Here is a 22,110-nt window from a genome sequence, read left to right as displayed (position 1 = left end):
GGAGAAAAAATTGCGGTGGTTTAGGGGTTAGATATATTCGATTTGGAGATTTGGGATGGAAGATCTCCGCTAACATCTGACCCATTCGTGCCGAAGCATGGTTCTCCCGCACTAAACGTCACATATTTAACACTTATTTTCATCCCCCAGGGTCGCCACCCACACGTAATGTACCGAGAAGCGGCAGCTGCATACGACGGCACTCACGAGGATGAGCCCGATGCTCCTGAGGACAGGCTGCATCATCACCAGGGTATCAGCAGACAACAGCTTATCAATAGGTAATAAATCTTACTGATTTAGGACATTTAAGCCTTGTTCAAGAAACCGGGAAAAAGCAACTGGGTGATGTTCTTTAATTTCGGAAGAGGGAAGGTCTTCCAATTAGGCGCGATAATGCCTATCATTATTTCAAGGTTATAGGATCGTAGGCTAGAAGTACAGATCTAATCATGACATATAATCTGCGTCACCCTTAGATACCCGCACCACCAGAGGAGTTACAAGTGTGTTAGTGGCTTTTTATGGATTTAGGTATTGGGTATGAGGAGAGGATTGGGCCTTCGGGAGATCTAGGGATTGGGGATGAGGAGAGGGTTCCGGTAGCCTCACTCATACGTCGAAACTTTTTTCAGGTTTCAGGTTTCTTATAAAGCATGGTCTCTCACGTAAATTAAATGTATGATGATGATCATCATTGTTGCTTAAACTTGTAACTTAGAATACTCAACCTTACACACTTTATACGTTTTTAAACTGACATGATCACTCACTAACACTGACATTAGAACTTAAGACGAGATACTTACCATGTTTATTCATGTCTATGATGTATATATCTTACACCCTTTTTACATAACTTAACTCTTCTCTTTCCACCAGTCCATGCCCAATCTGCGGAGACAAGATCAGCGGCTTCCACTACGGCATATTCTCGTGTGAGTCGTGCAAGGGTTTCTTCAAGCGAACGGTGCAGAACCGCAAGAACTACATGTGTCTCCGAGGGGGGAACTGTCCGGTCACCGTCACTACTCGCAAGAAGTGTCCAGCTTGCAGATTTGACAAGTGTCTAGGATGTGGCATGAAACTTGAAGGTAAGATGCAGTGGCGTAGCGTGAGTGTCGGCCGCCCGGGGCGGAAGACAATTTTGCCGCCCCTTATTTAGGTATTTTAATTTAATGTATACTACACATTACATACATTCATAATAGAGAACTTTTCGGCGAGAACAGTCATGAATCAGAGCACTCGCCGTGGTATATGCGATAGAAAATGCACAACGAAGCTACATCTCTACGCATTGCCAAAATGTAGGTATTAGGTTTTAAATTTCCTGCCACTCAACAATTCGATTCGCACGCCGCCGAACGCGGTCCAGAGGATGAACCTGGTACTGGGGTGCCCCCGCCCAAAGATGAGACTAGTATTCCATATGGGGCCGAACCTGCGCCTTATATAGAAGCAGGCGATGGGCTGGAGTGAAATACTGCCTTGATCTGTTGAGCACACCAAGCTTTTCGAGGATAATTTAGCCTTATCCTCTAGATGGCCACGGATATGGACGTCGCTCGAAATGTTGATGCCAAGTATCCCAATTCTAATACCGAGCTAAACACGCCGACCTGTTTCTTAGTAGGGTTAAACTGGAACAAATTAAGTTCACCCCAATCTGAGATTCTCCGCAAAGAAGTCTCGATTTCAGACACGAGTCTGTTTCGGTTCGCAATGACGTTTTCCCGAGAAATGTTAGCGCGGCCGGTATAATAGGCATCACCTGTACTGTCATCCGCATAACAATGAATGCTGCTGATTTGCAACATATCATTGATATGGAGGAGGAACAAGGTAGCACGCAGCCTTGAGGGACACCTGCGTTTACAGACAGAGAGTCGGAGCATTCCCCGTCGACAACGACCTTAATGCTTCTGTCTGCAAGGAAGCAGTAGACCCATTCGCACAATTTCTCGGGAAGCCCATAGGAAGAAAGCTTCGAAAGAAGCGCTTTATGCCAAACCCGGTCGAAGGCTTTCGCCACATCCAAGCTAACTACCAACGCTTCCCCCTTAGATTCGATCGCCTGTGCCCAACGGTGTGTCAGGTAAACCAGAAGATCCCCAGCCCATCGACCTTTACGAAAACCGTATTGCTGGTCACTGAGTAGCTGGTGATCCTCTAGGTACCGCAAGAGCGGGCAGTTAATAATGGATTCCATTATTTTCGAGAAGAGGGAAGTTATGGCTATCGGTCTGTAGTTCGACGGACTTGTTCTATCGCCTTTTTAGGGTTCCGTAGCCAAATGGCAAAAAACGGAACCCTTATAGATTCGTCATGTCTGTCTGTCTGTCCGTCCGTCCGTCCGTATGTCGTTGGGCCTACATATTTGAAACTTTGAGGTTTGATGTATTTCGGTAACCGCTATTCGAATTTTGAATAAAAATTAATAAATTTAAAAATTAAAAGGGGGCACTCCATACATGGAACTGATTCAAAAAAAAATTTCAGCTAACATATCCATAATGGGTGTCTATGGATAGGTCTTTAAAAAAGACATTAAGGTTCTTAAAACCATTTTTCGTCAAAATTAACCGTTTGAAAGTTAGACGCTTCTAAAGTGGAAAAATGAGTGTCCGGGGGGGACTCTAACTTTTAAAATAAGAGAAGGAGAAAACAAAAATAAATATATGCTGTAGATTTAAATAGAAACTAACAACGAAAATTGGTTTGAACCAGATATCATTATTAGTTTTTAAGAAATAAAACATTTTCAAAAACCGCAAATATAATTTTATATATATTGTTATTTTACAACTTTTATATTATGTCATCTACTTGCTGTTACGGAATCCTTCATGGGCGAGTCCGACTCGCACTTGGCCGGTTTTTGTTTAGGGATCGGATGGACCAAGGCCGTCTTCCATGATTTCGGGACTACGCCTAAAGAGTAAGCTCATTTTATTCGGTCCAAATTTGTACAGTCGACTCTATCTAAAGGTTCCCTCTCGGGGCAGGACCACTCGTTAAAGGTTCTCCGATCTCTAGTTGCGAAAAAAATATAAAATGGTTGAAATATTTACAAAATATTTTTATTATTTATTGTTTAAAATTTGCCGCCCCCTAAAAAGTGCCGCCCGGGGCGGGCCGCCCCTGCCGCCCCCACTACGCTACGCCACTGGTAAGATGGTGTTTGGTTAATTTTGAATCTAATTTGGATTGGGAATAAAGATCAGAATTGTGTGTGAGAATAATGATGTTAAGGTTTATAAGTACTTCTTTTGTGTAATAACTATCGTGGAACACCCTTAATTAATTTAGAAATACGGTTTATTCATGTAAACTATTAGAGGATAGCTCTACTAGTGTCATGTAACACCGGGAATCACAATGCAACGTCCACGCTGCTTAAGGATAACTTTCCTGGTTCGATTTGAAAACAGTAGAGCATTTCTCGAATATTTCACGTAAAAAAGTACATGTTCAAATTACTGTCAACATTACTTTTAAACGTTATAAAAAGGCATACCCATAATTTAAATTACTTTAGTAATTTAAATTTAATTTAATATATATCTTAACTTTTTTTTTTGAGGGGGTGAAAATCATCAAGTGACTTCTCCTGCCTTGGATGAGGCAAGAGGGAGTATCAGACTGTAACTAAACCATTGTTATTATTCCAGCAATCCGCGAGGACCGCACCCGCGGCGGGCGCTCGACGTACCAGTGCTCGTACTCGCTGTCGGGCGCGGCCAGCACGGGCTCGCTCCTGTCCGCGCACGCGCCCACCACGCTGCGGCACGCCTCCAGTCTCACTAGCGTACGTATATACACACGTTCTATTATAAACTATACTTCAAGTATTCAACAGTCTTAAATGAACCAGCAAAAGCAAGCTTTAAGGTCGCTCTGCAATTTGAAAACTGGATAATACTCACAGTAAAAAAATAATATATCAAGATATAATTGTCTTGTATGGAGTGTAATTTAATGACCCCAAAGGAGTTTAATTATGACTGCACGTTTGTCGCGGTGGCTGGGCTAACCGGCTGCCGCATAACGTGTAGGACAGAGCAACTCTGTATGTTCCACAAATTGTTATTTTGAGTCTGAGTGTCATATATTGTATGTGAACTTGTACGTTTGTAAACGTACTCACGACACAGGACTTCATTTTAAAAGTACCGATTCCGGCAACATACTGATATACCATGTCCATCTCTATGTACCCCTTCATAGCTAGATACAAACTACACTCAATAGGCCAGAAATTGTAAGTTATTATGTATTGTTGCAGGTTAACGGCCCCGGCTCATACAGCAGCCGAGGCGAGTCCAGTAACAGCCAAGTTACGCCAGATATACCGCCGTTATTGCAGGTAATTATATACTTTCTCATTTAAAACTTAGAGTCTGGAATTGCTTGTAAGACTCCGACAACCTTTTCCCTTTTACTATACCTAAACGCGGTTCAAGTTGATCGAACGCTGGTCTCTCTTGCTATTTTTTTAATGTGACATTAAATAAATCTGCATGACATAAAAACTTAATTAAGTAATTTAATTGAAAACTAAAACAAAAAAAGTACTCACGGAGTCTAGAATTGTGCCGAGTATTTGGCAATAGTCTCACCCCCTTTTACATCGGATTTATAACACAAAAGGTTAAAAGTGGGTGCACATTGTATAGCGGCATTACGTGCCGTAATCTGCTCTGCCTACCCCTTCAGGGATAAAAGGCGTCACGTTGCTTTGCTTTTTTAACCAAGAGAATTATACACCTATATACTCATCTCTTTTCTCACCCCCAGGAAATAATGGACGTGGAACATCTATGGCAATACAACGAGTCTGAGCTAAGTAGACTGGGCAAGTCGACGGGGGGCAGTCCGTCGGCCAACCCCCTACTGGCAGCGAGCGGGATCACGGCGCACAACTCGAGCCCCGACTTCCTCGCCGACCTCTGCAACATCGCCGACCATCGCCTCTACAAGATCGTCAAGTGGTGCAAGAGTTTACCGCTCTTTAAGAATATTTCGGTGAGTTTTTTTGAGGTGTATTAAGCTTAAGCTAATATTATAAATGGGACAGTTTGTTTGGAAGTTTGTCCGTCAATCACGCTAAATCTACTAAACGGATTTTGATAAAATTCGGTATACAGATTGGGTATGAGATGATGAATGAGACAGTTTACTAGGAGCGTGGACGTTACGAACCACACCCTTCTTTATTTTCCATCTAGAGGTCCCATACTGCAAAAAAGTTACCAACAGTCCACATTTTCATGTGCCATTATCGCTTATAACTTATCTACAACTTTTTACGTATAATTATAATATCATTGGGCAGGGTCCATTTGTTTTGTCCCAGTGCACATGTCGTAATAAGCCGATCTCAAACAAAACCCGAGGTCGTGAAGCAACTGCTCACAATGATAAATCTCATATTCTTTTTAGCTTTTTAGCCTGACGAACGTGGAGATTATGACAAATCCCCATTTATGTAGAGGCGGTCCATAATCCTATATAGTGGCCGGTAAATAGGGCACAAAATAACACTTTTACATGTCAATCTTTAAGTTACTAGATGAGGCCGGATTGGTTCATGACTTATATCACGTCTCTCTCACATTACAACAATGTATAATGTATTTATTTGTTTCCAGATCGACGACCAGATCTGCCTGCTGATAAACAGTTGGTGCGAGTTGCTGGTACTGTCGTGTTGTTACCGCGGCGTCAGCACGCCCGGGGAGGTGCGGGTGGGCGGCGGACGGGGCATCACGCTGCATCAGAGCGCTAAGTAAGTTAAACTGTTTGTTTTGTTAAAAAAACGTTGACCACTCTAAGATTTTCTGCTGTGTCGTGGTTGCGAAACATACATGTTTTACATACACATGATACCCCAGACCCGAAACAACAATTAGTTTCTCCGTACGGGAATCTCGGGAATTAATTACTCAGACAGACTTAGAATTTAAACAAAGAAGAAAGAATAAAAAACATTTATTCACAAAAAGCTAAAGCTATGTTGTATAGCTGCTCACGTAGAAAAACCATATTCCCGGCTCGGATTGGTTGGCTTGACAGGAGTGATACCACATCCTCTCAGAAAACCGACGTGAAACAACGCTTGTGTTATGTTTTATCGCCTTAACGAGGTTCCCGGAGACCCAAAACCGTTGTCAGTGTTCCCTTTATCTGTTTCGGACACAACATATACATTTAACCATACCCAGCCTCCTTGCTAAGTATGTAAGTAGTAGAGAAAGCAAAGTAACAATTGTTTGTGTATTAAATCAGGTTGGGTCTAACGCCGTGCATCGAGCGCATGCTGAGTTTCACCGACCACCTGAGGCGGCTGCGAGTGGACCGCTACGAGTACGTGGCGCTCAAAGTCATCGTACTACTCACTTCAGGTAAGAATTACAACACTTATATAGAATAAACTATCGTGATACATACTAAATTAACTAAAAATCACGGTTTACTCACGTACATTAATTGAGAAAAGCTCTACTAGTTTTGAGTCAAAGAGGTAGGCTGCGCAACGTCGCTGCGTCTGCGCACGCTGCTCATGATGAAAAGTCCCTATGTGACTCGAAACTAGTAGATCTTTACCCCATATGTGAATAAACCGTGATTTTTACGGATCACAACATAAAATATTTTCTCAATGACGCTATGCTTACCATGTTGCATGTTACCTTACCATGTTACTCCTAAAAATATAGTTGTTCAAAGGATTGTAAAGCATAACGGACAAGATTCCAAACATCATGTATAGTGAGAATTTACTGATGAAAATCCGTACACTATCTGCACCAGCTACTCATACCCAAAATGGAATTATATTATGAAAAGTCTTTCTTTTGTATTCGATTTATAGAGACTAATATAAAAACAATCATTTCCAACACAGACGCTCCAGATTTGCGTGAAGTGGAGAAAGTGAGAGCGTCGCAAGAGAAGGCGCTGGCCGCCCTACAAGCGTACATCGCGACCCACTCGCCCGGCACGCCCGCCAAGTTCGGAGAGCTACTGCTGCGCATACCTGAACTGCAGAGGACTTGCCAGGTAAAAACTAGCTCTGTTTTAAGGAGATAAAGTTTGAATTAGATTGTGTGTAAAATAATGATTAGATAAATTGTTGTTTAGTGGTTAAATAGAACATTTTCTTTTTAATAATTTTAATATCAAAAACGCTTGTAAGTTTAAATCCACTCTGTATGAAATGTCAGGGAGATTTCAATTTAGTGATTTTTAATTTAGACACGTAAAGCATTACAGATACTTTGCCTTATCTTAATAGTACGTTAAATAAGTAATAATAATAATCATTCATTTTCTACAGTTCTTCATGCAAGTCGGCAAAGAAATGTTGAATCCGGCCAACAAAAGCAAAGACGGTGATGGACCAAGCTTCAACTTGCTCATGGAACTGCTGCGCGGCGACCACTGACCTCTCCTCGACTCAAGCTCACCTCATACCGACCTCAAGGTCATCACACGACGACCTCAAGGTCATCACACGACAACCTCGGTCATCACACGACGACTCAAGGTCAAATCCATACATTGCTCAAGAATAAAATAAGTGAATCCTCTCTATAACGACAAGGATCATCAATGAATTAAAAAAAAAAAACTAGTCTGCTCTCCTTCATAGGATTGCCTTAACAAGCCTTAAAAAATATTTTGGAAAAATATACTCGGTTATGCTTGTGTGTTTCTACGGCGATCATCATCGAATCAATCATTAACATACTTAAAAATCGATTAATCATTACTTGTTTGGCCTTCGCACGTGAAAAGACTGCATTTGATAAATTCATCATCGTTTTTGTTTTTCTATGTACAGTTAGCAGTAAAAGTCGCCTGCATACTGAAATGCTACTCTATATTGTTCTTAAATATCATGCTATCTCTGTCATTTAGTAAGAATTTATGATGACAGAATTAGAAATTCTTGAGAGTGTCTTAAAATTGATTCACCTTTGAGTATTTGACCATAAACAATGTTATGTTAGTTAGAAACAGCAGTGAAATGCAAATGCGGGTATAAAATTGAAATACATATTATGTGTATCCAAACTTATCTTATTTTTGCATTAATTTCAGAATCTGCGAATGGATTCCACATACCTCTTTTGACAAAAATCTATTTCAATATTATCTCTTTTGACTACTGTAACCTTAGTACGCGCTGTCGTTTCGATTACTTTAAACGTATTTACGTTTGTTGGCGCTCAGATTGGACGGTTTATTTGGCTTGGCCAATAAGAACCCCGAACGCGCTCTCGTTTCGATAACATAAAACGTAAAGCAACTCATACTAAGGGTACTGTACTGCTGACTGTACATTACATTTTTAATCAGATTAAAACAAAATGTTATTTTCAATTAGCAAGGATGCTAAGGAGCTTATTTAATCCTCGTGTTATTTAATAATTAATCAATTCATTAATTTGATAAAAAATCAGATGTTCTCACTTATCATTCGTTCATAACTAAAAACATTTATTATCAAATAAGTGCCAATCTAGCTAATAATATTGCATTTAATCTGTATGTCCGTCTGGTAAGCTCTCCTCAAACTTTTCTACATCTATTTTTTATTTTACATAGGGCAACACTTTATAACATTTGAAAAAGTCCTTCCACAGTGTTGCCCGTGATATAAAAATAACGCTTTCCAACGACATGACATTGTAATAAAAAAAAAACATACACTGCCAATTGCTTTTATATGTGTGTTTAATATTTTATTAAATGTAAGGCCAAGGGATCAATGGTTAGATAGATTTTACATGAACTAAATACCTATTTATAACAAACACTTGATGTGTTTGTCAACAATATTAAAGATTTCTAAAAGGCTGGTCCTAATAAAATAAAAAAATATTCTTAAATATAAAAATTCAACGAAATAAAAGCCACAAGTTAGTACATTCTAGTACTATTATTTTGTACTATACCCTTAGTACGAGTTTGTTTTACATTCAACTAAAACGAAGCGAGAGCGCGTTCGGCGCTCTGATTGGCCAGCGCTAATTAACCAACCAATCAGAGCGCTGAACGCGCTATCGTTTCATTTTCGTTCAACGTAAAGCAAACTCGTACTAAAGGTACTAATGTTTAAACGAGTTTGGGGCCTTCAAACTAGCGAGTAAAACAAGAACTGAGTCTTGCCTCTGCATTTTTATAACAATTTTTCTAGATGATGAATTTAGGTGATTTTAAGGTAAGCGTCCACAGGCCCGTATCGTACGCATCGCACGCTGTATGACGTCATCAGTACGCATCGTATGTAGGCATTGCTGATGGTGCGGCCGTGGAAGCAGTTGTATGAGTTTCTATACAAGACAAACTAAAATCCGTTGCGTGCGATGCGTACGATGCGGGGCTGTGGACGCTTACCTTATTTGTGTGTCGAGAGCCAAGTGGATATTAGAAATATGACAAAAATACAACGATTTTTACCTATTATGGTATATTATGTGTGCGCTAACAAGATTTTGACAAGAGGACTGTTTAATGAAACATTTAGTTTCATAATTATGTATTTATTATGAAAATAACTCATTTTTAAGGGATGTCTTTATAATCATTGCCATTTTGAATAAGTTACTTAATTAATAGTGTAGAGTTGTTAATATGTGCAGCTTAGATATAAACTTAGACATTTTCTATTTTCTGAGGGTGAAACCTTCAGGGGATCGAGGTAATATTAAAGTTTTTATAAAAAACTCATTTTTAAGTTATAAATTCGTTTGTTTTGAAAATTTCGTATTATACAATACGTTGGATTTATTACTTTGCTTTTTTTAAATAAGGTGTTGGTGCAATACTTAGCATAAAGTGTCAATGTGTGCATTTTTCCGTTAAAATTTTAATTTTTAAATTCCTGTACCTTTATGCTATGTCTTCGCCGTTTTCTAACAAAGCTGGCAACACAGCTTTGTCAAACCAGTCATTCACTGCCGATTTGTAAAATAAGACATTGCTATGAGCAAACTCTCTTTATCGCAATACTTATTAATTTTAAAAGAAAATATTCTCAATAAGTAGTTTATAGAGTTAGTATTAAAATTGTAGTTTGTAGTTTTTATATATAAATAAATCTTAGAAATGCCTTAAAACTATTACATGAAACCTTTAGTAATTTTCTAAATCAAAAAACATCGTAGGTTTAATTATGATACACACTGCCTAGAGGGCGCTACGATCGCTTAAATACTTGTCATTGCAACATTCCATACAGAAGTTATGAACATTTATAATTGAATTGGATTTAAGTTCGTAGTAAAATCTAGGCAGCCTAAATCTAAATCTATAGCCATCGGTTGCTCACAAATCGCGTCTTTATATTGTAAACTGTAAAGTCGAGTTTTGTAAATCAAGTTTACGTTAATCAAATCATGGCGTTTTAAAAATACAGTCACATTGTGCTGAGCTAATCCAATTCTATGTCGATACTATTATTATCTTGTTCCGATAGTATTTAGCTTGTTTTACGTTTAAAGTACGGTAATCGAAAAAAGAGCGCGTTCGGCGTTCTATGCCCGTTGAATGAAAACGAAACGAGATCGTGTTAGGCGCTCTGCTTGGTCGTTGCGAATGTACCAATCAATCGGCGTGCCGAATGCTCCCGTTTCGATTTCGTTAAACGTAAAGCAAACTCATACTAAGGGCACTGATTGGTTGTTTTATTCGAGCCGACCAATCAGAGCGCCGAACGCGTTCTCGTTTCGATTACTTTAAACGGAAATCAAACTTATACTAAAGAGTAATGGCAGATGAAGTAGCAGCTAAAGATTAAAAAAGAACACAAGTTTTGCATAATAAAGATCGCCTTGTATCGAAAAGATAAAGAGTTTCAAAAATATTATGTACTCGCATATTTAATCAAAAATATTCAATGTAAGTAGCTATTACACTTTAAAAACAATTTTAAATATGTAGTTAAATTGTTTGGGTGAAACGCTTGGCAGTTATTTTCATATCATTGTAGCTTTTGTACTTTTTTAGAAAAAGATAACAATAATTTTGTAAAGAACTTAGAAAAAATCCTTTTTGGATCTACTTTTCAATTGATAATAAGTCGTCGTCATAATAAACACTTGTTTTTAATAGTGGGAGTGTGTTCAATACCAACATTGTACGTACGATTTATTTGGCTTAGCATCAATGTACAGTCAACCATCTTATTTGATATAATTGGACAGAACACGCTCCTATAAGAACATATCACATATAAACGGCACAGCTCCAACCCAGCAATTAACTTGTCATTTAAATTTGAACTTTAAATCTTATGTCGTATGATATATTTCATAACGTTAATACAAAAGAGCTGTAAGCACGCGGTCCGCTCGCGGGCAACGCGCTTACAGCCTTTTTAAAGCCGTGTACGTGCCGTTTATGTGTGCAATGACTTTTACTTTACTCGTATAAATGAAAGACGTAAACAAAGATAAGATACATAGTTTGTAGGTATCAATATCAGGGAGTTTCTGAGCTTATGTGGTTCACGTATAGTCTAAAATTTTAGAAAATTTATACAACGCCATCTATCTTCACTATTTTGAGATATTCACTTTTTTGACGATGTAACCATCAAAGCTCATTGCAAACTCCCAAACGGGCACAAGTACTTCAGTTATAGTATATAGCTAATATAACAGAGCTCATAAATAATTTAGATAATGTTTTTTATATAACGATAATATCAAAAAAATATGTGCCACACGAAAAATTGTAATTATTTTTATTAATTTTTCATTGAGATTTTTATGTGATTTTTGTATTTTTCTTGAAGGTTTTTTTCTTTTGCCAATAATGACGTTTTAGAAACTATTGAACAGTGGTTTCTATTTATAGTTTTGTAGATTCTTTACTGAACTGATAACTTTAAGGTGTTAGTGCGTTAGATTATATTTTTATATTCAGTAAAGTAGCAGATGTAAGTGCGGCAAGACGGTGTGTATGTGAGGTCCGAATAATTTTTATATTAAAAATTACAAGGAACGCAAGTGTGGTATGGCGTCCATGTTCTGTTATTATTTTATACCTAAGTATTATAGTGATATTGTATTCTTCTTTATTTTCTAGAATTATAAAGATTTTTTTTATATATAGCGCAAAACGAATAAATATGATTTTGATTTAATATGGCTTTTCTTTTATCCTATTTTATATAGCGTTTGTTTTTTGAAGAACCTAAATAAAACTTCTACATTATTTTATGGAACACTGGGCAAATAAGGGACACACACACGTGTCACCCGATATCGCCGCTCATGGACACTCGTAACACCAGAGGAGTCACCTGTGACTCCTAAAAATACTGGACTTTTAAAAAGGATACGCATCTCTCTCTTTTCTTGAAAATTTGAAGGTTCTATCGGTTCGGAAATACCGCCGACGACAACTCATTCCACAGTTTTGCTGTGCAAGGCAGAAAGTTTCGTGAGAAGTGCACAGTTGTGGCCTGAGACACACCATCGGCCTGAAACTTGATGTCAGTTGCAACCATCGATTGACCTAAGTTTTTAAACTGACATGGTCACTAACACTAATATTAGAACTTGAGACGGGATATTTACCATGTTTATCTGTTGGCACTGTTGCAAGCGCCATTATCACGGATGAACTGGGGCCTTAGTCTGCTATTACAATTGTGTCACAATGGTCGATCACTGAGCAGTGTAAGAGGGATGGAGCTATGTAGGTTCAGCATTGCGCTTGCAATAGTGCCGAAATATCGGAAACTCATAGATAGTTCTAGTATTATCGAATGACCTCTTCGGAACGTGCGCAATTATCGAGATTAGCTCCTACTATAACACTTATCTACAAATCAGGAAATATCAATAGATAGAGCACCTCCATAATCTTGGGTGCGGCTGCTATTCCGTCCATAATGTAATTTGTTATCAAAGTTATGCATCGCATAGAACAACATTTTGTCTCCTTATCAGAATTATCAAACTAAGTCCATCTAATTATGTCTAGGTATTGACAGTGATGAAATACATATTATGTACCTATAAGTAAAAGCATTCTTATATTTATTATTTTTATACTTATTTAGCTTTTTAATACGTTTTCATATGAAAATTATTCACAAAATGGGCATTGGAAGTGGGACATTAAAATGTGGACAATTGGCAACATTTTTGTTGTATGGGACCGCTAGATGAAAAATAAACATGGAAATAAAGATGTTTGTTTGTAATATGTTAAAGGAAAATCCAGTTATGTCATGTCCTCTTTGTATTTGCTTCATGGATATAATGGAGTGGGAGTAGAGAGGAGACAAAAATAGGCCATTAGTGCGGCTCAGGATCTCTTAGAATCATAATCGGTGTCGAGATATAAATCACAGTTAGAAACAATGCAAGCATATATTTTTACGATATTTTTTAAGTTATTTACATCGTGGTGGAAAGTAAACTTTAGGTAGGTTTCAATTAATAAAATAATAAGTCGTTTAAAAGTAAGAAAGTTCGTTTAGATATTTATAAAATATTGCAATACAGGTGGGAGAAACTATTTTTTTTTTTGGAACAGGGGGCAAACGTGCAGTTGGGTCACTTAATGGTAAGCGATCAGCGCTGCCCATGGACACCTGCAACACCAAAGGAGTTACAGGTGTGATGTCTTCCTTTTAAAAAGGATTCTGCTCTTTTCTTGAAAGTTTGAAGGTCGTATCGGTTCGGAAATTTCGTTGAAGTTTTATGTGCTCATGCTCAATGCACGGCACTGGGGACTACTGCATTGCAGACTGATATCAAATGACAATTGAAATACCCCCAGTCTTTGTTTCCCAAATTGTATCAGCAGCGATAGTACGGAGTGCAAACGAATGATTGATTAGCCACATGCCAAATTGAAAAACACCTCGTATCAGGTCTTATAATAATTCATTATCTATTTAATCCGTTAAAAAACCAAAGATTTTTTGCCAACTAAGTAAATTGAAATTGTAATTCAATTTGGGTTTTGCCCCCGCATCAATTTGTTTCATATTAATTAATGAAAAGAGGCGATGTGAAAATTCCGATATTTAATCTCTAATTTGTTATTAGATAGTAAGTTTTGGAATTTACGAAATTAATATAAAACAGGTATTACCTAAATACATGTAAAATTGATTGATCTGAAACCCTGGATGAATCTATTTGCCGATTTGAAGGAGTAGGAGCTACGGACTACCTAGTGGGTTTACCGGGGTTCCGACTCGAAAAGCAGAAGTAGGAACGGGGTGGCTTTTAATCAGTAAGCGTACTGCCACTCGCCTAGCCCAAATCGATAAAAGTCATTGGAAGATTTTCCCGCCTGAAAAAAAGCCTCTTTATATCCGGAACTTTCACTTAACACAACTAGACAACAATACATGAAAATTTCACATTGGTATTCTAAGAGAAGGGGTATTTTTCTAGTCAAGACGGCGCCTGTTGAAGTTGCATAATATTAGCACATTTAGGAGCTATGGCTCAACCTTTACAGACTGATGATGATAATGACACTCTATCAAATAATTGGCGCACTAAACTGTTTCCAACATGGTCGGTAAGGCTACTATGAGCTACACAGTTAGGCGATATGTTAGCATGTTACCTGCCCTCCAAAGCACGACGTTTATTTAAACACCACTGATTTTTAAGACCAGCTTAGCTTAACTGAGTCTGTAGTCTGTGCCAATGATTATGATTGGTGGAAGTCAAACGCATCTACAGGAACATAGCATAAGCAACCTAAATGTAAAGATTTTTGATATCAATAGGTTATTGAATTCGGCAGTAAATGTGTCGGTAAAGTTAAAGAATACTTAACACACTGCCGACGCGGTCAGAGTTGACTGAAACTTTAAAAGAAATCTTACCTTTAAAAGCTCTTCATCAGCAGTTTCAGATACGTCCTTGACATAGTGAAACAACTTCTTCCCACGGTTCCACTCGCTACTCAAGCATTTAATCAATTAAACCGCAAGATACCAATACTATTTGTGTACAAACTTACAAAACAAACACTTATCAGTATATAATAATATCAACACATTATTAATGAAAATCCAAAATAAATGATTGTATTATCTAAGTTTTAATAGTCTAATTAGATTTTGTAACAGTATCTTTATGTAATTAAGTCATTATTGAGATAATAAGTTTCGTATATAAGGTGGATGATTCGTTTTTTTAATTAATCCTACAAAGATGTTGTCTGGTTTAGTGTTCTTCGTCCTGGTAGGGTGTGCGGTGGCCGTCCCTCCTGTGACCAGGTCCAGGAGCGACATTGAGTCGTTCAGGGCCTTCCTGGAGAAGAGCAGGACAGGTATGTTGACTTTTCTATCTATATTTATAAGTGTAGAAGAGCTATGTTTCGGCACGAATAGGCCGGCTCGACCGGAGTGATACCACGGCCTCACAGAAAACCGACGTAAAACAACGGTTGCGTTGTGTTTCGTTGTGTGAGTGTGGTTATCGGAAACCCAATAACACCCCATCTCAATCTTTCCAATCCCCAACCCTTAAATTCTTAATCCCCAAAAAGCCGGCAAAAATAATAAAAAAAAAACTTTGTCTTACTAGAACCTATATCCCTTTTGACGGAGTGGTCTTATACGAGCTCAATAATTGTCTGAATCCTTTCTTGTACACGCTTCACTATATTCCTCCATCTACCTAACTAGCCAATATTTTTGTGTACTCATGCAAAGGCATAACCAAAGACCCAAAGTGATCTTCACTTGATCAGCCCATCATCACATTGGCTCTCGCTAGTCTTCTTTCCTCCACTCTACTCAGACGAGGAAACGTTCTGTGGAGTCATTTTCGCGTCTTGAGATTATGTGTCCTATACGGTTAGTTTAGCATTTTTGTGATTTTGTCTTCAACCGACGTTGCTTAATTTCAAATTCGTGTTCTATGGAGACTTATTATAGGACTTATTATAACCATTTTTAATAATAGTTAATTGTCATCCGATGCCGCAGACGACCTGGTGGTATACTGGGCCTCCGACTTAAAGCAGGAGTAGGATCGGGGTGGTTTTTAGTCAGTAAGAGTCTGATACTCCCTCTCGCCTCACAAAACGAACGAAAGTTCTGTGCCGTCACGTACCATAAAGTGGTTGTTGGATAATTTTCCCCTCCCAAATAAGGACACTTATACGTCCAATATGCATCCTCACATGTGTTGCAAACATAATAATAACTTTGATACCAAATTACTTCTTAGATAACAGCGCTAATCCCCGTCAGATTTGTTCAAATAAATGATAAATTATGTATTAATCATTTCAATTAAAATGTCATAAACACTTGATAATGGGATTAAAGAACTGTGATTGCTAGACAATGCATTGTGTTCCAGGGTTGATGATAATTATTACTATTAATTTAGATAGTAGATACTCTAAAGTCGAAACTGACAAGCTACTTAAAATTTAAGCCAAGGTTTCTTTACGTATTCATATAGGATCGAAATGAGATGTCGTGGTGGCCCGGAGGTTTAAAAAGGAGGCTTCTAATGCATGAGTTTCGAAACTTACCAACGACAAGTACCAATGTGACTTTTTCCAAGTTATATATACTTTCTAAGATTATTTAAACACCACTGATAAACGGTGAAGGAAAACATAGTAAGAAAACCTGGGCTTTATAATTTCTAATTGTAAATCTGAAATCGCCAACCCGCATCGAGCAACCGTGGTGATTAACCCTCATACTTTCGTCCTAGTCACTTTTGAAGCTTAGAATATACATATGTAGAATGCAAGCTCAATTTCTTTTTCAAGAAGAGGAAGGCCTTTGTTCAGCAGTTAACGTCTCTCGGCTGATGATGATGAAGCTCAACTCTCTCATGACGATTTTGAGGACCCTGTAATGATTAATTTCCATCTTGCTTTCTCCACAGACGATGGCATCCGTCTAGAATCCCGCATGCTCCTGAACCCCCAGGCTTCAGTGTGGGAGAACAGTGGCAAGTTCGAGGGCGACATCTTGCTGAATGATGAGCAGGCCGAGCTCATGCTGCAGGAGTACGCTCAGGGCAGGAACGCGTACATCTGGCCCAACACCAAATGGCCTTCCAACACCATTGTTTACGAGTTCAACAATGAGTTCAGTAAGTATTCTGTTTGTATAGACATAATATCAATACCTTTCTCTTAAAGTAGATTTAGAAAGAATGCCTGCAAATAGTCAAGGTTTTTTAATATGCCCAAAATTTTTACATAATATGTACCTGAAACAATTTCTTTTGTCATCAACAACTATCTTTTTTATAAGTCCATCATCTTCAATTTCATAAATATTAAGTACAAACGTTAAAATTATCCATTCATTTCTACTGATTTATACTTTACCTACTATCTACTTATTACCATTCCAGCCACCGCCCAAGTCAACGCCATCTATGCCGCCATGAGGGAGATCTCCGCGAGGACCTGCGTCAGGTTCCGTCGCCGTGAAGCCAGAGACTTCAACTTCGTCAGGATCACCGTAAGTTCTCAATAGTTTCCTTAATCAAACTTTTGGTGGATCATTACGATTAGTCCCAATGTTCTTATGTGCATCAGGTCGCTTACTCTTGAAACCAATCCCAATATCAAAGCAATTTCAATAATATTGGTTGTGTAAACTATACAACTCCAATCGTAGCTGTTAAAATAACATTTGCTGTATGGAATATAAAGCCAAACTCAATATCATTTAGTTCATTCAATATCTATGCAATTGGCGCTAGTGTTGCTAGTCAAGAGTACCTACAAAATTTCACAATAATAAAATTGGATTCAAGAGTAAATCCTCAGAATAGTGGTAGAATGATTCAAGTGATAATCACATTGCATGGTGCCCATTTTATTCATTTTATTTTATACAAAGTACTTGCATTTTATCGTATTTATAGAACACGATTATATCTTTTATCATACCCATCCAATTTATATTTACAACAGATACGTAGCACTGATAAAGTTTTAACCAACAAAATAATAAAATTATTTGGTACGAGCAGGTATCGGTATCATTAGACTCATTGTTTTGATCAATAAATAAAGCAATGTTTATTTTATTACTGTCTAATAGCCGACGGTGACACAAATAAATTATCATTCAGATGACCCAGTCTAGATCTTAGAATTCAACATTACCTGCACATTTTAACCGTATATCCTAAATTGAATTAATCAGTTTCTAATTTTATAGACATTATAAACTTCGCAGATTATGATTAGATACGTACGTGTGTGCGTAATTTATTTAGCCAAACCAATTTTATTACATTGCCCGATGTCATTAACTGTACCATATACATTAATCTAATGCTATAAACATATGTTATAAATACCAGTCGTATCTATGGAATAGTTCCTCGAATCAGAGCGCCTACGTAGCGATAGTTTTGTTTTTTAATCTGTGTTATTGGTCTAGAATGCTCTTCTTGATTTTAATGAGGTAAATCCTGTTATTCTAACGTTCTTTGTCTTTTTCATATCTATTAATAATAGGAAATCGGAACCAAATAATAAAACTTTCTACATCGCTTTCTTAAACATTTTTTGGTGATGAGTAGGCGGCACGTAATGCTGCTATACAATGTACACCCACTTTTCACCATTTGTGTTATAAGTCTCATGTAATAGAGGGTAAACCTATTGCCATATACTCGGCACAATTCCAGACTCCGTGCTTACTGCTAAGAAATTTATCAAAAAACCCGAAAAATCCAAGCAATTCGTTGCTTGATCCGGGAATTGAACTCGAGACCTCTTGCGACCAACGAGGCAATTTCAGTCAGTTCTTAAACTTTCTCCTTCTTTATCCAGGGCCGTGCCGACGGTTGCTACGCTAACGTAGGATACTGGGCCAGCATGGGCGTCCACACCTTCAACTTGGCCCGTGACACCCCTGGCCGCGGCTGCTTCACCCACACCACCATCATCCACGAGTGGCTCCACGTCGTCGGCTTCATGCACATGCAGTCCACCCACAACAGAGACACCTACGTCCGCATCATGTGGCAGAACATCTGGCCAGGTAAACACCAATAAACACTGCTAGGGAGTGGAACTCCTTGCCGGAGTCTGTGTTTCCTGATGGGTATAACCTGGGTGTCTTCAAAGCCCGAGTGAATAGGTTGCTTATAGGCAGACGTGCTCCACCCTAGGCCGCATCATCACTTACCATCAGGCGAGATAGTGGCCAAACGTTGGCCCATTGAACATTAAAAAAAAAAGTCATTAAAAATAGTCTTATGCTAGGGCCACACTAACGGGAAATGCCATTGCCGTGATAATGGGCATTGACGTTAACGTTAGTGTGGCCCTACAATTACAGCAACTACGGTATTTAGGAAGTATGGTTGCGAACTTGCGGTATAAGCTTTAAACAGTGCGATTGCCAGGGTATAATCGTAACTGAATACACTATTGAATAAAATATTGTACCTATTCATAATCCATTAAAAGGAAAACAAAAGAATATAATCATTTTAATAGATTTTTTGCTCAAGATGTCTAATAAGTTTAGTACTTTGAGCTCTTTGATTAAATTCAATTCTGTTCTAATTCTATATTTAGTTTATCAAAAGAAATATTGAGGAAATGGATCTATTAGTACCTAACTACATTTTTATGAATCAATTTTATTTCTACAATGTTTATGACAAGTGACGAATTAGCAAATAAGCTACAATAAATATAGGTACCAAAGGTTTATAAAGATAAAGATAAAACTCACTTGATTTTTCTCTTCGATAAATATGTACCAAATAGTAAAACATCAAAAGGTGAATGAAAGCCGCAGACAACAAAGGTTTAAAGAATTATGTTATTCGTATATTGCAGATCATAAATTATAATACTTCTTATTGCTGAGTTATTGAATAATATAAGTAGTTAATCTATACCTATTGTTTTAGGATAGTCCACTAGATTCGCATGTCATTTCCTTTCTTGATTACCTATAGTAGACCTTATTAAGCCAAGGATACACTAGGGGCCCAAGGTCCTGCGACACGTATCGCCAGAGACGTTGGGTGAAGTAGCGCGACATCGCTACGGACTTGAGTCCCGCATTATCGCCATTTATGTCAGCAGACATTTTGCTTGACATGTCGCGGATCCGTGCATCTTGTAGAGCATTCGTCCCCTTGTTTGTTGTTTTTCTTCTTACTGCGTATGACGATTGGCCTTTTTAATAACATAGTAGGTACTAACTGATCTAAAATTTGAAAATTTTGTTTGTTAGGCATGGAACACAACTTCGAGAAGTACGGAACCAACATAGTGCACAACATGGGTCTGCCTTACGAATACGCCAGCAACATGCACTACGGCAGATTCGGCTTCAGCATCAACGGCCAAGCTACCATGTTGCCTATCTTCGTAAGTATATAACATTATTTTTTTATTAGTTAGCATTACATTTACTCTTCTCCGTGTGAGAAGAGGCCTTTGGTCAGCAGTGGCCACTTGTAAGCTGATGATGTGATGTGATTACTTTTAATGTAAGCCTCTAATCAAATGTGTCATGGTCTTTAAAGGAGCGGAGAGTTGAAACCTAGAACTGCTTAAATTCTACTTATTTTTAATTTCTCTAAAAATAAACTTTGAATAATAGTATCAGTATCTTACTAATATTACAAATGTGAAAGTTTGTATGTTTGTTTGTTTCTTACTCCTTCACGTCAAACCGGCTGAAGGGATCGAAATGAAATTGGAACAGGGGTAGATTATGATCTGGAATAAAAAACATAGACCACTTTTTATCTCACAAAAACGCTGGCTATCAAAAGCTGGTACTATTTAAGTAGTACCTATAAAATAATTTATAACTTAATTGCTGATATAATTTATAACAGAAATTGCATTCAAAATATTCCAATATTGTTGCAGAATGACAACGGTTTAATGGGACAGACTCAGTTCGTCAGCGCATGGGACTGGCAGAGGGCCAACAGGCATTACAACTGCCCCGGAGCCTGGAATGACATTGTCAACCCTGACGTTACCAAGAGTGACTACAGATTTGAGCCTAATTATGAACTAATTGAATATATGCCCGTGGATGAAATTATTAAGGAAATCGCCCCAGAAGAGGAGGTTATCGAAGACGCACCCGAGCAATAAGCTGCTATGTTCTAAAGTCTCTTTCGTCAATGACCCTTCAAAATACACCTACCGACCTATACCCTAGACTGATCTGTAAAAAAATATAATCACTGTATGACCATTTTATTTATTTGGCTATTTATATTTTGTACTGTTTTCATCAAAATTTACTTTTACGATGTTGTTTTTGAAATAAAAAATGATGATTGATTTTTATATGTTTTGTTTTTTTTTTAAATATAATCAGACCATACGAGTTAAATATATCATAAAAGTAGCTTAACTTCTCGTATGCCGTATATAAGACAACAATAGAAAACACATTGTGTCCCGCGTGGATCCACGTTCCGAACATAGTGACTTGAATGTGATTTGGCATTTTAAAAACCTACTAACCAAAAGAAACTATTGCACTGAACTTCTATCAACCGACCTCGAGCCGACTGATATCCAGTTTCATGATTTCAGACGAAGCGTACCATAAAATACAAAGTGAAAGTACAAAATAGACATGATTAATTGCTGATTAAAATTGTTTTTGATTATATCTATGAAAGTAACACAAACAAAATGCAGTCACTCACATAAATAGAATGATTTACTGACAAATATGATGACGACCTACAAAAACAAAAACAAGACAAAAACAATTTAGCCATAACTTTGTATTTGTTTATTGAAGTTCCCTGAAATTCTTCCATACAGCGTTGTTGACCGAGTGGTCAAGTGCGACTTGCAGGACAAGGGGTTTCGAGTTCGATTCCTAAGTAGGGTAAAGTATTGCTGGGCTTTTTTCGCTTCTCAGTAGTAGCAAGGCGTCTATATTTTTGCCCAGTATGTGGCAACAGGCTCACTCCCTACTTGTAAGTTATAACTTAAACGGTGGAAAGTCGGTATACATTGCACAGTGGCATTATGTGCCAAAATGTGCACCTCTGCCTACCCCTTCAGTGGTGGTTTAAATCTAGAGAGCGCCCAAAGTAAGCACTTTACGCCCTT

General features: G+C 37.9%; 2 protein-coding genes across 3 annotated transcripts in view; both read left to right on the top strand.

Annotated features, from left to right (window-relative positions):
- Window positions 1-12,160, top strand: part of LOC118263099 (nuclear hormone receptor FTZ-F1 beta) — a 47,299-nt gene extending 35,139 nt beyond the window's left edge. For both annotated transcript variants that reach the window (XM_050697563.1, XM_050697562.1), the window contains exons 9-18: window positions 151-281; window positions 883-1,094; window positions 3,675-3,811; window positions 4,289-4,369; window positions 4,801-5,028; window positions 5,655-5,791; window positions 6,292-6,407; window positions 6,911-7,065; window positions 7,343-8,957; window positions 9,117-12,160. In XM_050697563.1, coding sequence (XP_050553520.1) covers window positions 151-281; window positions 883-1,094; window positions 3,675-3,811; window positions 4,289-4,369; window positions 4,801-5,028; window positions 5,655-5,791; window positions 6,292-6,407; window positions 6,911-7,065; window positions 7,343-7,450 — 1,305 coding nt within the window. In that variant the 3' untranslated portion in view covers window positions 7,451-8,957; window positions 9,117-12,160. The remainder of the gene's footprint in view (window positions 1-150; window positions 282-882; window positions 1,095-3,674; window positions 3,812-4,288; window positions 4,370-4,800; window positions 5,029-5,654; window positions 5,792-6,291; window positions 6,408-6,910; window positions 7,066-7,342; window positions 8,958-9,116) is intronic.
- Window positions 12,161-15,165: 3,005 nt separating this feature from the next.
- Window positions 15,166-21,327, top strand: LOC118263019 (high choriolytic enzyme 2). The gene is given in 7 exon segments (XM_035574752.2): window positions 15,166-15,327; window positions 16,911-17,120; window positions 17,388-17,497; window positions 18,826-19,036; window positions 20,249-20,385; window positions 20,896-21,126; window positions 21,128-21,327. Coding segments are annotated over 7 exon segments (1,086 nt in total). The 5' UTR covers window positions 15,166-15,209; the 3' UTR covers window positions 21,197-21,327.
- The last annotated feature ends 783 nt before the right edge of the window (window positions 21,328-22,110 follow it).

The sequence above is a fragment of the Spodoptera frugiperda genome, chromosome 12 (assembly GCF_023101765.2).
Source record: "Spodoptera frugiperda isolate SF20-4 chromosome 12, AGI-APGP_CSIRO_Sfru_2.0, whole genome shotgun sequence".
Classification (NCBI taxonomy): Eukaryota; Metazoa; Arthropoda; class Insecta; order Lepidoptera; family Noctuidae; genus Spodoptera; species Spodoptera frugiperda.
Note: the sequence above shows the minus strand (reverse complement) of the source record. Positions and strands in the feature narration are given on the sequence as shown.